The sequence below is a fragment of the Thamnophis elegans genome, chromosome 3 (genome assembly GCF_009769535.1).
Source record: "Thamnophis elegans isolate rThaEle1 chromosome 3, rThaEle1.pri, whole genome shotgun sequence".
In the NCBI taxonomy this organism is placed as follows: Eukaryota; Metazoa; Chordata; class Lepidosauria; order Squamata; family Colubridae; genus Thamnophis; species Thamnophis elegans.
In genome coordinates this window covers 85805918-85822285 of record NC_045543.1, presented here as the reverse complement: position 1 = coordinate 85822285, position 16368 = coordinate 85805918, and the positions used below count along the sequence as shown (strand labels likewise).

At 38.6% G+C, this 16368-nt stretch overlaps 1 protein-coding gene across 1 annotated transcript in view; it reads right to left on the bottom strand.

The window, feature by feature from the left end:
- The window catches only part of LRRC2 (leucine rich repeat containing 2), a 66944-nt gene that overhangs the window by 25860 nt on the left and 24716 nt on the right, over window positions 1–16368 (bottom strand). Inside the window, exon 4 of the mRNA XM_032214726.1 lies at window positions 12050–12186. Within this exon, the coding sequence (XP_032070617.1) occupies window positions 12050–12186 (137 nt within the window). The remainder of the gene's footprint in view (window positions 1–12049; window positions 12187–16368) is intronic.

Below are 16368 nucleotides of genomic sequence, written 5' to 3'. Positions count from 1 at the left end.
AAAGGCTCTGCAAAACAATGTAGAATGCTATTTATTGTCTAGCCATGCCAGTTCTTATATCCAAAAAAATTTTATTGCAGGTTTGCAGGTTATTATTGTTCAGCAAAAGGCAATATATCGATGGGCGTTTCCATCCCACAATCTTTCTGTTTCTCAACACTTTAAAATGCAGTTTAATTTAAATGTGCTTTATTTTCATTTCATCATCATCTTTAAGGATAAATAAAGTTTATCTATTCATCACAAAATCTTATATACTGCCTACTTCCACAGATTCCAGACAGTACACTAGTTTTACAAAAATATGCAAATCGAAGGAGCTATACCAATTTACCACATTATTTTAACTAGCCATCCTTCCACACATTTAGAATTTTGCAGCACCAAATCCTGCTCTTTTATTCTTCCCCTTCTGCCTCAAATTGCTATGTCTCATCTCTCAGCTTCCATCAACTGTGCACTAATGAAGCTTTCTTAGTCCTCACCGCCACAAAAATAACATTTAACAAATCAATAGCACTTTCACACATGCACATAGTTGTTGTTGTTGTTGCTGTTTTTATGGTCCTTTCTTTCTCAAGCAGGTGCGTGAGGATCAGCAGCAAAGACAAATCAATATGAAAATGAATGCATTGAAAAGTTATTCAGTTGCCATGGTGCCATACTGTCATTACATTCTAAACATTATTGTGGAATGACATGTATGTGATTGTGGCAAGCTGAGATTTTTTTTTCATTCAGATGCTTTTCCAAATATGCCCATGGGAATATTTTGCTACGTTGTGTGGAATTGCCAAGGAGGAAATGAAAGATGATAAATTTTAACCACCGTGACCCTGAAAGTTTGACAATAACAACCCATAAATAAACAATAGAACACTGGAAGCTCAACGAGGAAGTAAGTATGTTTCTAGCATAGAGAGAAAATTCTACCTGTTGACTGAGCTAAAAACCCAGGAAACAAGATTTCCCTCCAAGAGGAAATAGATCAGCTCCATGGATTCCGCAGGTTTAAAGAAACCTGGTCCTTCTCAGTTCAGATTGTAGGAAGTTAGCCCCCACCCCTCTCCTAGGAAAATGAAATATTTTAGGAAATATTAAAAAGGGCAGAATATTTCCCCTAAAAGGGTGGCAAAAACTCACACACACACCCTTTGTTAATGGACCATTAAGGCCTGAGCCAGTTTATCTGCAACACAAAAGACATGGCCTCCAAGACATAATAGAATGCAACTAGCAACAGAACTCACCACATGGCACCTGGGGAGATTATATCAAGTTTCAACCAGGCCTCGGACAAAGTCAACTGTCAACCTACAAAGCTAGCTAAGACCCCCACTGTCCTCTGGGAGTCTGACAGGCAATGGGATACATTTCTTGGACAGGAACAGGAAATTCTAAGGTGGGACCCAAGAGAGGGTATAAAACTCAGGCTCTTTCAGCATCTCTGCCCTTTTTTTATTCAAGGTCTTCAAGGCATGTGACCCTTTTCTCCCAGGACCTCAAACCATGTGGTCAATAAACCTTCTCTCCAAGCAACTTCCATGAATCTAATGACTTTTTCTCCAATTGGAACGGAACTCAGAAGGATATTTCTTCCAACAAGATAGGATAATAATATTGGATTTTCTCATTTGGAAAAAGAATGATGTGAAGGAAATAAAAATGGCTCCTTTGGCATTCTGAGAACTTCCTGTCTGTTTAAGTGTTTTCCTATAGGCAGATTCGCATGGGTATACTGAAGTCCCTCATGAATTTCCCCTTGTACTGTCTGCTTCCTTTCAATTCAACACCCCTGTCATGACTATTACAGGGTATTATAGTATTAATTTCCTCTTTCTTTCATATAGTGAAACAGTATTACTTTGAAAGGCTTTTGCCTGGTATAAAAACCAATAATTGAAGCCCTGGATGTGTGAAATAGGAAATGACTACTTAAGAAACAATCAGTAATAGCATCATGCTATACTAAACAGAAAGCATTAGAGATAGAAAGAACAAATCTTGTTGCTCTTACTCTTGCTGCAGCTGTATTTGCAATTCTACAAGACAGATTAGAAACAAGAAGGAAAGAAGATGCCAGAAAATACTAGAATGCAAATGGAATGAAGGTTGAAAGAGTGAAGATTTTAAAAGAAAGGTTGAAATAATTCAAGGGGAACTAAATATGGCCTCCAGAATAAAGAGATTTCATGCAAGAAATCTCAGCCTTGAAAGCTGTTCAAGAAGATGGGAAACCAAGCCAATAGCAGAGCGACCGCTTGTTATCTCTATAGCTTTGGTATGGGGATGCTCTATACCAGCTTTCAGATTGTGCAGTGTTGGCATGGGATAAATCTATGCCATCAAACTGCACAAGTTGGAAAGTTGGCTTTGACATTTGCTCCTTCAAAGAAACTTTTGGGAACCATTGTCTTTGGTTACTTCATATTTTGAACTGGCCTCAGTATTACATGGATTTTCACAGAGCTGAATTGCCTTCCTGTCCAGAATATCATGCATAGCCATGATAAAACCCCACAATAAACTGACAACATCAATTTTAAATCAAAGATGAGAAAGAGGTAAGCTGCAGGATATCAGATAGCAAATGTCACTAGCTGGTATCGGATTGTACTTAGTACCATCCAGGAAGGTACACCTGAGGCTGCAAAACAAGAGTGCATGTTCAGAATTATTTGACTCAAAATTACTTACATTTTGCTATGTATCCATTTTTTTTCCTTTGTAATTTAAACCACCAGAGGATCATGAGGAATCTAGGTTTTTTTTTTAAAGAAGGGCAAACTATGCAAATAAGACTAAATTCAGCCCATCCCCACCTTGTCCTGAATTATTTTAAATTCATGTTTCCTTTAATTGCTATTTTTAAAAAAAAAAAAAAAAAACACCCACTTGTAGCTTGCAGAATCAACTCATATGGAAATGTTGCCCCAGAGGAAAAGACTCTGAAATTACTAATCAACAATAATTTAATGTAACCAGAAGCCCCAGCGATGGAAGCTGTTGTTTTATTTTTCACAAAAAAAATAAAAACTCTTTCTTGAAGCATAAGGTAAATCAATCATTGCTTCTTAGAGGACAAGCAGAATGTTCTTACCAAAGTAATTTTATTTGCAAACATTGGAATTCATACAATCCACCAACAACCCAGTCACTGCAAAGGGCATGATAAAACTCTCCTTGGCAAGATCCTTTTATTGTATTGGGGTGGGGTGGGGTGGGGGGAAACAATGACTGTTCATTTCAGGGTTGAAAATATTAAGAATGCTTTAAAAGATAATATCAGCAGCATAGACCTCTGGAAGGGGATAGGAATGTCAGATGTGAAATAAATGTCAGGGGAAAGATGGGAGGTAAATGTTAAAGCACAGCTTAAAAAAAACCCTGATCTTTAGCAATGTGCTATTATAGCAGCAACATTTCAGGCAGTGATACTTTGAAGATGCTATCAGCTGGGCTGATGGATGACGGTGTTGCAAAATGGCAATTGCTTACAGGTAGAATTATTGAATCGTATTTCCACAGTAACTGGAGAACCTACATTTTTTATGCTTCCTCAAAACAGCATTACACTTTTTCAAAACCTTTTATGATCATAATTACAAACTTTTTTATATCTTTATGGAAGTTGAACCAAACACATTCAGATACTTATTAGAACTAGTCCAGTGTTTCTCAACCTTGACGACTTTAAGTCTTGTGGACTTCAACTCCCAGAATAGCTGGCTGGGGGATTCTGGGATTTGAAGTCCACAGGACTTAAAGTCGCCAAGGTTAAGAAACACTGAACTAGTCAATTGTAGAAAAGATAGGAACATATTATTGTTTCTTAAGTGGGCTGATTAGGAGTGTTCAACAGCTTAGATCTGTTTTTATGTCAAGGCGATTCAATTGTCATTTAGTGTGCCAATGTCTCTGTTTTCCAGTATTACTTTTTATTGTTGCTACTAGGAAATCAAGAATAAAGTTGGGAAGATCATCACTTTGGTTGATTTGGACCAAAGTAAGTCAAATTAATCTTTGCTGTTTCAATTTCACGTTACCATTCTTGAAAACTGAATGTTTCCAACTGTTACTTGAGATGTGACCAAGTCTTGGATAAGAAGAAGAAACTGAGCAAAAGGTCTCTATTAGTTTTCTCAGCTTCAGGGTCTCTACGTGGCAGCACTTGACTAACACATATAACATACGTAGAGGAGGCAACTGGACTTTCTTGTTTTTTTCTTTTGAAGATGTTTCACTTCTCATCCAAGAAGCTTCTTCAGCTCTGACAGGATAGTGCAGAATGGAAGGATTTATATTCCTTGCAGACAGCTGATAATCTGCATCATTTTAGGGGGTCATTGAAACCACTTGGGAGTTTATCTGTGTCCTCAGGGTCACCTGAGCAGTGCTCCTAGCTCCTGTAGTCTGCAATTTTTCCTCTGGTAATCCTTTCTACTTCCACACCATTCAAAGGGTATTCATCCCAAATTGTATAGCTAGAAGTCTGTAGAGACTTTTAGATAGAATCCTTCCATTGCCCACTATCCTGTCAGAGCTGAAGAAACTTCTTGGATGAGAAGTGAAACATCTTCAAAAGAAAAAAATGGGAAAGTCCAGTTGTCTCCTGAAAAAGCACCTTTGGGACAACCATGACCTGGATGATTGGGAATTTCTACAGACATAAAATGTAGCTTAAAAAAAACCCAGCCAGAACAATAATTCAGTTTCAAACTTAGCAAGTCAAGGAGCTGAGCTAATGCTAAAACAGCACCCCAAGGTACAATACAATAGCAGAGTTGGTAGGGACCTTGGAGGTCTTCTAGTCCAACCCCCTGCCTAGGCAGGAAACCCTACCCCATTTCAGACAAATGACTATCCAACACCTCCTTAAAGACTTCCAGTGTTGGGGCATTCACAACAAAGTGCTTCAGTGCTTTTTCTAAACTAAGAGCTGTGCATATCCTTTGAAGGGGATGCAATGAGTTCCCTTCTGAATATTTTTGGTGCGACTTACACATCATCTAAATCAATCTGCAGTCTGTTCTGTTTGGATGTAAGTAATATTAAACAAGCTCATACAATTACTTTCCAATTGCATCTTTAATCATTTTCCTACGTTGTCATGTTAAACAATATTGTAATTTGTAAACAAATGTGAGAAATCTTTAGGAGCCACAACCAAGGCATTAGAAGAACTTCTTGGGAATTTCCACCCTGTCTATTTACAAAATTTTCAGATTCTACTCTTCTCTTTGGCTCTATCTGCAATGTGAAGTGCCAGGAAGGAAGACTAATCAGGAATACCATATATAATTGTGAGTGAAGTCCTTCTGGATCTGAAGCCTTTCTGCTTAAAAGAGCAAATCTGAGGAGAAATTGCTTCCTTTCTCTTTCTGTAGAAAATAAAGCACCTGCTGAGTCAGTTAAAACAAGGTTTGCTTCGCTTTGACTTAGAGTCCAGAATATGTGGAGAATAGAATTCTTTTCTGAGATTGGATTGAGTTTTCCATTACTAGAACAAAATATTTTGTGTTAGGGTTTTTTTCCAGATTTGTTCAAGAAAGTTTTGATGCAGAACAGCTTGTTTGTTTGCCTATAAGTTTTGTAGCAATCAGAGTAGGCAGTTATGCTCATTAAAGCTTGAAGTAAAAGAACACAGCAAATGGGGCTAATGCTTATAGAATTCTCTTATAACAGTTTAGCATCTGCAGATACAATGAACCCATCTGCCTTGAATCAGAAACTCTTTCAATTTCTAGAAATTCTGTCCTTTAGCCCTGATTGAACCAGAGAGAATGTTCCCCCACCCCCCACCCCCAAACAAGCTGCTATTGATAAAAGCTAAAAAATAGATACTGCCTGAAATGATGACTCCTTTTCATTCCTCTCATTTGGATGCACTGCACTAGAACTCAACTTTTTGCCTCCCCTAACATTTTCAACTTGCCTTTCCCTGGGAAGAAAGATGGCAATATTCACAATGTTCTTATTTGAATTACATATAATAGATTTAAAAGCATTGAAGGAAGGCTGTCTTAGGTTCTTCCCTTGGGTTCTTTGCACATGCTTCTTTCATTTCTCCGACATTTATAGGACTTCATGTGGTGCTAATGCTTCTGTGGAAGCCCACTTGACATTTGAGCCCTCACACCTGCTCTTTTGCTTTTCACACCTTCCTACTAATATTGAAAAAAGAAAATATAGGTGATGTCAATATCAACACCCTAAACTCTCCTGTTTCTCTAGAACTCAGCTGTTCCTTTTCATAAACTGTCAGTCATTTGGTAAAAAGGGAGAGTGAAAGATTTGGCACAGGTTTTACCTGCATGTGCCCTCCACTTCACAGGACAGGAGAGAAATGTCAGCTTGGAAAAGTAGGATTCTAAAGGTTTTTAATTGTGCAATTCATCTACTTAAAATATGGAATAGAAATAGAAGGGTGTTTAGGTGATGTAATTTACTGAATTGATATTTACTTATCCCAGAGGTGGGTTGCCAATTTGTTTACTACTGGTTTGGGCACACTCCCACACCATGACACTTCTGCACATGCACAGAAGCGTCCAGGTGGGTGGTCGGAGGCTCCTGCCACCACCAGTGGTAGGTTACTACTGATTCGGACTGGTCCAGCTGAACTGGTAATGGTTTGGCGATCTGAGTCACTGGAACAATCAGTGACCCAGGCCTGCCACACCCCCAATCTGATTCTCCAGGTGCCACCGTAAGTGCCGCCATCTTATTTTTCACTTCTGCTCATGTGCAGAACAATTTTTATTGCATTGTGCATGCGCGCGCAGTGTGCCCACAAACCAATTGGCAGTAGTGACTGCCAGAACCCATCCGTGGCCACTGCTACTACCAGTTTGCCCAATCTGGAGCAACCAGGAGTAACCCACCTCTGACTTATCCCCCCAAAAAACTCTTATTTTCTCAACAGTTCTGGACTGTGTTCCCTCTTTGACAAAAAAATCTATTAAAAGATGCAAAAGTCTTTTGATTGGTGATGTTTGGAGCCATTGGTCTGGAAATGACAATATGAATTGCACAGTATCCTTGCTTGGATTGTGCCCCTTCTTATTTATATAAATTTTATATAATTTATATACAATTATATAAATTCAGATCTACTAACCAAGTCTACATTTCAGTGGTGAAATTCACAGCTGATTGTCACACAGCTGATCGTTGGAACTTTCTTTTTACATTTTTAAGCATTTTTTTACTACTGGTCCAGGCGAACTGGCCCGATCTGCTAGCATTTCACTCCAGCTACATTCCAGGGGTTTTTTTGTTCGTTTGTTGGAGATTTTTTGCAGTCACTGACCAGTATTACAAGTGCAGATAGTTGCAATCAAAGATGATGAAACAAGTAGGTCAAACTCATGGGCCACAGGCCTGATGCATTACATGCTGGCCACAGCCATGCCTGGTTTAGCGAAAGGGGGAAAAGTTGTGATACATCATGTGATACTGTCATGATGACGCAAGTTTGACACCCCTGAAGTAGGGTAATATATGATAGGCAAAAACTCAATATTTTTTAAAATGTTTGACCCAAAGCCTTGGGGATGCTCTCCAGTTAAATTACCCACCCGTAATCAACCAGGTCTGCTGAAAGTAGACAGAAAATTACCTGCTATCTAGAGTTGGGCAACCATAACAAAAGAAAAAGGCTTGTCCAGGAAGTCTATTTCTGGTGTGGTGTTGTATAGTCGTCTCCCTTTTTTTCATTGGGGGCTCTACTTCCATCCTGTCAGCACTGATTTTTATTTTGTTTTAAAATAAAAGTATAGCTTGTCTTCACAAAGAAGAATAAGATACTGGTGAAGCTGGTTGTATCTTAACAGTTTTATACATTGCTAATTAAAGGCCTCTACATTCTGCAGTAGAACTTTATCTGGGGATCAGCCTTTATGAGAATTGTTGCATCTCTATAGTATAATGAAGTAGCACTCAGCCTTTAAAACATATACTAGGAAAGAAAGTAACAATTATCTTTAAAAAGCATGTTGGTAAATCTTTTTTTTTTAACTTACAAGAAATCTAATAGGAAGTGAGCTCTTAGCTGTGGGACCTTAAGCCTTTTTCCTCAATATAGTTCTTTCTCAGAAGGGCTTCTCGTGACTGCATTTAATCTAAGAACAAGTGTTTTCATTTCCATCTCATTTTTAATAATAGAAAAGCAGTGCATGTTCTATTTTTTAAAAGCAACATTCCGTTTGATTTGTGTGTGTGTCACAATCTATTAACACATAGGGTTCAATTTTCATAGACACTTGCTGACAGGTGTCTTTGGTATTTGCACAAGCCAACACACATTGTCCAAATGTCATCAGTTACTGCAGGAGACATTCCTGCCAAATGAAATATTGCATTTTTTTCAATGATGAAATACTGTGCATTAATTTGCTGAAGAATGTAATTTCCATATAATTGGCAATTTGCCTTGCCATTGTCTAACAACTTTGACTGCTCCAAATAATCTGAGGAAACCCAAAGGGCATTTTTATAAGTGACATTAAAATGTTCCAGTTCTATAGAAATGGGGAATGTGTACCAGAAAGCACATTCTCTGTGGTTCTCTTCTATTGATTCTATGTTTCTTAAACAGTATTCAAAAATGACACTTCCTTGACTAAGAAATTCCACACCAGAAAACTGATCATAACAGAAATATATTTGCTTTAAAGCAGAGATGAGCTTGATTCATTTTTATAGAATGTGATATTAAACATTCTAAGCTTTTAGTTCTTTTAGGTTAAATCATTTTACTTCATATTGCCAGTCTTCTTTATGAAAAGTAGGTTACTAAACAAAGAAACAAAATACATACATACATACATACATACATACATACATACATACATACATACATACATACCAGTGGTGCGTTCCGGATCCCGTTCCAACCGGTATGGTTGGAACAGGTCCAGCGCATGCATGCATATGTTGTACCTGCCTCTGACACCTCCGCAAGCTTCCACGATGCTCCAGCTGCTCGGCAGAGCGTCACACAGGTGCCGTACACAGAAGCGCCAAAGGCTTAAAGACAGGTAAGGAGCTCGGGCAGGTGGGCCCTCTGTAGCACCATACCGGAATGGTACCCAATGCTCCGGGCAGGCTCTGGTACGCCTGCAACCCACCACTGATACATACATACAGTTTACAATTTTATACAATGATACAATTTTAAACAGTCTCTATGTGAAAGATACTATAATCCTGAGATTAAAACATTTGGTTCACATATTAATATTGCTCACTGCATAAACTTTCACACACACACATACACACACACACTTATACACAAGGTGAGTCAATGACATTAGCAAGTATTGCAGGTTCAATTGTCAAAAGAAAATTCAGGACCATGTAAATTGGAAACATACAGAAGAGGCATTCATCCTGCAGTGGATAGACAATGCCTAAAATGATGATAGGCTTATTCACATACATCCAACACCCTACACCCGTGATGTTGAACCTATGGCATGCGTGCCACAGGTGGCACGCAGAGCCTTCCCAGTCCAGTTCCTCTGCATATGCGTGTGTGCCTCCCGCTGGCCAGCTGGTGCTTGGGTCTGCCATGCATGTGCAGGGGTGCATGATGTGTGTGTACATGTGCAGAGGGGGCACATGCATGGGGGCACTGGCATTGCATTTTGGGGCCTTGTGTGGCACCCCCGCAACCCATTTTGGTTTCCAGATTGGTGCAGGAGGCCTTCTGGGTCCAAAACGGGGTGCAGAGGGCCTTGCATGGTACCTCTGCATGGCGCCCCTGCACCTGTTTTGGGGCCTGGAAGCCAAAACAGGATGCGGGGGCACCCCACAAGACTCCCCCGCATCCTGTTTTGGGCCTAGAAACCCTCCTGCACCAATCTGGAAGCAAACAATGGGTGAGGGGGTGGGGCTCATGCACAAGAGGGCAGAGCATGGGGGATCACATGCATATTGCATGTGGGCATACTTTCATGCACACACACACACACACACACTTTCAGCATGTGATGACAAAATAGTTAGGCATCACTGCTCTACACACAAACACAAACACACACACCATCATTTTAGTGTTCTAATATTTGTGCCTCCTTCCTTGAGGACATAGGAAATAAAATGGCAAGTTTGTGGGGGTGCAATGGGCATGTAGGTGTACATGTTAGACAATGTTATCCTAATTTAGCACCAATCTCTAGTATGAGATCTTCAGAGTGCCAAGACATACTTTAAAATCATCATATAATTGCAAACCTGTTTGATAATTGAACCAAGAATTAAATCACATCATTTTTTTAAAAAATTTAAACCTTTTTGTTTTTTGTAACATTTTATCAGACTAAATATTCAAATGCAGCCTTAAGCCTAATATTCCAAGTTCATCATAACACACTAAGTAAATTATGCCATCTTTAAATCAGTAATGCTAGTCAGTGCTTAGCATCTCCAGCAAAAATTAATAGGCTTTTTAGGAGCTATTAATGAAATAAAAGAAATCAAATGCAATAGAAATGGTCTCAGTGAGCATGCCTCTACTCATCTTGCAGAGGGAGCAATAGAAAAATACTATTACAATTATTATGATTTTACTTTGCCCTCTGTTAGGCATATAACAAGACAAGCATATGGGCTTTTGGCCACATCAGATGGATTGAGCACATATTCCTAATACTTTTACAGAATATTAAATAATTTTTCTTTTCCTAAAACATCTAAGCAATTTGTAAAAGATTTCAGCTTCAACCGTGGGTGCTTCCTGATAGGAATGTATATAGGGGTAGACTGCTACGGGTTTGCCGGGCTTCAGAAGAACCCATAGCTAACATTTTGGCCAATTCAGAGAACCTCCAAATCCCACTGCTGGCTGGCCCTGCCCCACCCCTCCCAGGAGACTCCGCGTGGCCCGTTTTGAATGCAAAGTAAGTGCAGGGCAGAGGCTCGAGGAAGGGGGGAATTATGCCTCCTGAAAGTTCTGTTTCTGACCTCCCGAGCCTGGGGGAAACAGTTTTCACCCTTCCACAGGCTCGAGGAAAGTCTCTAGAAATGCCCCACCACTACCATCTTGGTGAAGGAGGCTGTCTAGGCCACGCCCACCCAGCAACCCAGCACAGAACCAGTTGCTGAAATTTTTGAAGACTACCCCTGGATGTATATCCTTTCAGGACTGAGCTGATCCTCACTGAATATGGAGATCAGCTCGGTCCTGAAAAGGTATAAGTCCCCATCTAGAAGTGCATATTGTGACTATGTCATCAAGGAGCTAAGATTTAAGCTAACTGAAATGACCCAGAATTGATGCTGTTTGGATGCTTCTTGATGACACAGTCACAACATGCAGTGAACTCAGGTTTCAGGCCTTGACTATATTCTGTGAATTTTATGAAAACGCCAACATTTTGCTGCTGTGCTTTAAACTAGGCAGCTTTAGAGTTTATTGAAAGGAGTGAGTACTCAGTTCCCAGCTGTAAATAGTCAACAAAAGTAATGGGGCAGGAGAGAAGGCTAGCTAGCTCCCTGCAAGAACTGTGGACTTAAAATGAAATAAATCACTAAATAATTTGATCTCCTCCATCCCAACTTCTTCTTTGTCAGGTCAGAAGTCTTAGGTGACAGGAATTTTGGTTGTCTGGAAATGCCCTGAATTTTTGCCAAGCCATGTTTTGCTGCTAATGGCAGTCTTGAAACCAAGTCAAATATTTTTAACCGGCCAAATCTTCATGGTATAGCATGGCTCCAGCTGTCTGCATAATTTTGTTTTTCATGGCACAAAGCCATCCACATAATTAGCCTTAAACAAAGTATGTTTTGGCATAATTTGGTCTTCTGTACACAAGCACATACAGATTCAGAATCTGTCATAGGTAAACAAATTCATATCTCATTTACTGAGGTTCATTATTTACATGACTTCTAAAAATGAGGTAGTTAAATCATCATTGAGCCATAGAATACATTTGTAATGGTGTAATACTTAACATGGTCTTAGTTAATTGGGAATCAAAGTATCTTTAAACATTCCATTCTTCAGTTGATTAACACATCAAAAGTGAACTCAAAGTCTTACTTCAAATGGAAGCTCCATTAGTTCTAAGTTTCCAGATAAATCAAGTTTTTCAAGATTCTCACAGTTTCCCAGTTCTGGAGGGATAGTCTTCAAATGGTTGAAACTTACATTCAACTCTTTTAGGTTTTTTAAACAACCTGTCAAAAGAAAGTGAGTTAAAATTAGCTGAGCAATAATTCAATTGAGTGTAACAGCAGGAATAGACACGGTCATGTTAATGGGAGCAGAGAGTTCTGATGATTAAAATTAATAATAAATTAATAATTAGAATTGTTATCTTTTTTTAAAAAAAAAGCCTTATTTAATTAAACAAAAGAAAAAAAAATACAGAGAATGAGATACTATATATGTATATGGATGTCTTATTCTATATAAGGTTTGACATAATGTGTCAATAAAGGATGGCCATATTTCATTATAACTGTCCATATATAATCTACATTGTAAGCAACTTGTTCATAAGTTACAAGAAACATCAGTCTTTAATTCACTGAGTAATTGGGGCCATACATTTATCTTTCCAATATTGAAGAACAAGTCTTTTAGCAATAAATAAGGCACGGAGAATTCATTTTCACTGCCAGCTGTTAATTTTCATGTATCAGGTACATTGTTCAAAAACATATGGAAATCTGAAATTATTAAACCCTGAGCCAAAGTCAAATTAATATGTACAATGATTTCTTCCCAGAATATAGCAGAAATGATTGCAGAAATATCCTGATTCATTAATTCAGCATGTTTCATTCATTCCTTTTCTTTATAAATGCAATAAGTTCAAAATTGGTTTGTTATTGTTGTTGAATAAGCTGTAATCTAAATTCTATTGAAATGTTTGTTGCAAACATTAACACATCAAATGTACAAAATTCTATTCCACTCAATCTATTTAAAATTTGCTCTTTAGATTGCTTTTTCAATAAAAAAAGTTTGTTAAATACTAACTGAAAAGTTTTGTCTAATAAGAGCTAGTGAGAGCTTTGTGTAAGTTTAGTGTCGCTGAAGCTGATCTAAGACAGTTACTTAAACAAGTTTGAGAATGCAGTCCTGTGATCTGTAGAATAGTATCCATTAAATATCATACGGACACCAGTGGTGGGATTCAAATTTTTTTACTATTGGTTCTGTGGGTGTGGCTTGGTGGGCATGGCATGTCTTGGTGGGCATGGCTTGTGGGCATAGCAGGATAAGGATACTGTAAAATCTCCATCCCTCCCCACTCCAGGGGATGGTTAATACAAGATCCCCATTTCCTCCCGATCAGCTGGGACTCAGAGAACAGATAGGGGCGGGGCCAGTCAGGGGTGGTATTCAGAAAACTACTCAAAATTTCCACTATCGGTTCTCCAGAACTGGTCAGAACCTGCTGAATACCACCTCTGATGGACACATAATATTGTACACATTCATCTAGGAATTCTAGTAAGAAAGATTGCTGAAGAAGTTCTCATTATATATCCTTTTGCAGTGAAGTTGCCCATTGGCAGTTACAGTAAATGCAGTCATTTCAGAAAGAATGTTGGAGTTTACTATAACGAAACTTTGGATCCAGTGTATCTCCTTAATTTCCATGCTATCCTCTGAGACAAGGCAAAAAAAATCTCCTGCCTGCTCTGAAACTGGGTCACAGACTCTTCTAAACCACTGTATACCTAATTTTGTGGACTCCAAATGAGGAGAAACCCACAACACCTTGTGCAACTTATAATACATTGCCAGATGTGTTTCTTCACTAATTTTTTTCCTAAAGGAGCTCAAAATCACAGAAGGAAAGCAACAGAAGCCCTACTTCGAAGAAGGTTTAAAGACTTTAAAGATTCAATGGTAGCCAGCATTATTTCTTCTACCCAATCCAACTCCACTCCAGCTGCTAAACTGTATTTATAAAAGTTTGTGGCTGGGTATTATTTGTTAATGTATAGCACTTTTAACTTTAGACAACTTTTTTATTGTCTAAATAAGCCTGTCCCACAAAAGGATACAATTATTTGGCTTCCCTGTAGAACAGGTGGAAGAGCTTCCTTTGTGTTCCACAGAATTAAGGAAAATAGTTGTGAAGCATCACAGCAGGCATCAAAGTAGCACAATCTATTTTTTCCACAGTCAGCAAGTTTTTATAAGTATTAGTCTGATTGTTTCTTGAATCATGGTTAAATTGCTGACTAGTTATTTAGGAATGCCTATTAAGGGTATATATTTTTCTTCTTTTCTTAAAAAAAAGACTATACCAGATACCTTTAAAATCCTGCTTCGAAAAAATGCATGGATTTAAGTCGGGCTTTGCTGTTTAGTTTAAGGTTGACTTACTTTTAAAATCCATGTTAGAGAGAATTGAAATACACATCATATGTTTAATCATAATATTAGCCGATTTAAGCAATTAAGTCTGTTCCTGGGGAATTTGGAAGTGGACTACTGTGAAGCTCTTTCATGTGTTTGGCCTGAAAGTTTATTTTAAATTCTTTGCTCTAATTATAATTGTTTGAATGATTATGAATCTTTGGGGAATTATGCAAGAGGTTTGGATGTTGGCAAAACAGAGTAAGTTAATTCACTCTTGGCTTTTCCTCTCTCTTTTGGCTCACAAATAGTGACAAGGCTTCTGGAGCAGCCTTCAAATTTCTAAAATGAGACAGTCCCTGCCCTGAGGCTTACAATCTGAAAGACATAATACACTGTCCAAGAAAAAAAGAAATGGGAAGGGAGGAAGGGAATAGAAATACCCAGTAGAACTTCTTACTTGAAATCACATCACCACTTAGTTCCAGAAGAAGGCTTGGGTAAAAGCACTAACATAATTCAGTCAATGCCTTCTAGGATACAAAAATATTGCTTTCCAAACATTTTGCGCAAAGCCTCCTTTTTTTCAGGGAAGTTGAAATTGATTCACATATGTACATACATTTTTGCAGCTTTTATTATGGAACAAGGGAATGCTTACTGCCTCCCTTAACCAATGCAGTCAGTTCCTGATAGCTTCCATAAGATTCTGCTTGCTTTTTTTAGCTGTGATAAAATCAGGGCTACTGTTATTTGTCAGTAAAGATAAAGGTAAAGGTTCCCTTTGGACATATGTGCTAGTCCTGTGCAACTCTAGGGGGCAATGCTCATCTCTGTTTCAAAGCTGAAGAGCCAGTACTGTCCAAAGAGATCTCTGTGGTCATGTGGCCGGCATGATTAAACACCGAAGGTGCACGGAACACTGTTACCTTCCCACCAAAGGTGGTCCCTATTTTTCTACTTGCATTTTTACATTTTTACATGCAGAAGCTGGGATAAGTAACAGGAGTTCGCTCTATTACATGGCACTAGGGATTCGAACTGTCAGACTGCTGACTTTTCTGATCGACAAATTCAGCGTTGTAGCCACTGAGCCATCACGTCCTTATTTGTTAGTAACCAGGTGTTAAAACATTATTATTCATACGAGCCTTTCCATATGTGTTAATTAGGATTTTCCTTGGACCTAAACGCTATGTATTTTTCAATGACTTAAGAGCTTTTTGTAGGCCACAGGATTCTGAGTAATTGTCTCCCAATCCACAACTCAAAGACCGCACCCCTTTCCTTCCTTCCTTCCTTCCTTCCTTCCTTCCTTCCTTTCTTCCTTCCTTCCTTCCTTCCTTCCTTCCTTCCTTCCTTCCTTCCTTCCTTTGCTTCTCAATGGCCAGTTTTCATAGTGAAAGTTAACACTGGAAGGCTTCTTTTAGGTATTGTAATATTTGTTGTCACTAAAATATCCTTTCCACTATCTTGCCTAAATTTGACATTACCTTTCCTCCTAGGGCTAATCCCACTTGATATCTCAAAGCACTTTAGCCACTTTTATCAATTCTTGAACCCAGTGAAGCAAAGGCAAAATCTTTATGTCTTCCTTATACCTATAAATTCACTTAGCATGTACCTGTAGGTTAACCATATATAGCAGCTCTATTTTCTTAATATTTAACATTAAATGGACTTTCCACCATCTGTTATTAGTTTCATAATGAGCTTCTCTATAGGTAGTCCTCTACTTACAACCAATGGCAGATTAAGGCTCACTGGTGCTCTAAGCACTGACAAATCTTGGTGCCCCTCCTTTGTATTTACTGTACAAATCTTCATATTTTTTTTTAATTTCTCAACTTTGTGGTGTCCCCTTGGGCCTGGTGCCCTAAGCATGTGCTTAGTCTGTTTAATGGTTAATACACCACTGCTTACAACCATTCATTTAGTGACTGTTCAAAATTACAACAGCACTGGAAAAAGTGACAGGACCAGTTTTCACACTTACCAGCATTGCACATCCCCATGATCATGTGATCAAAATTTGGGTA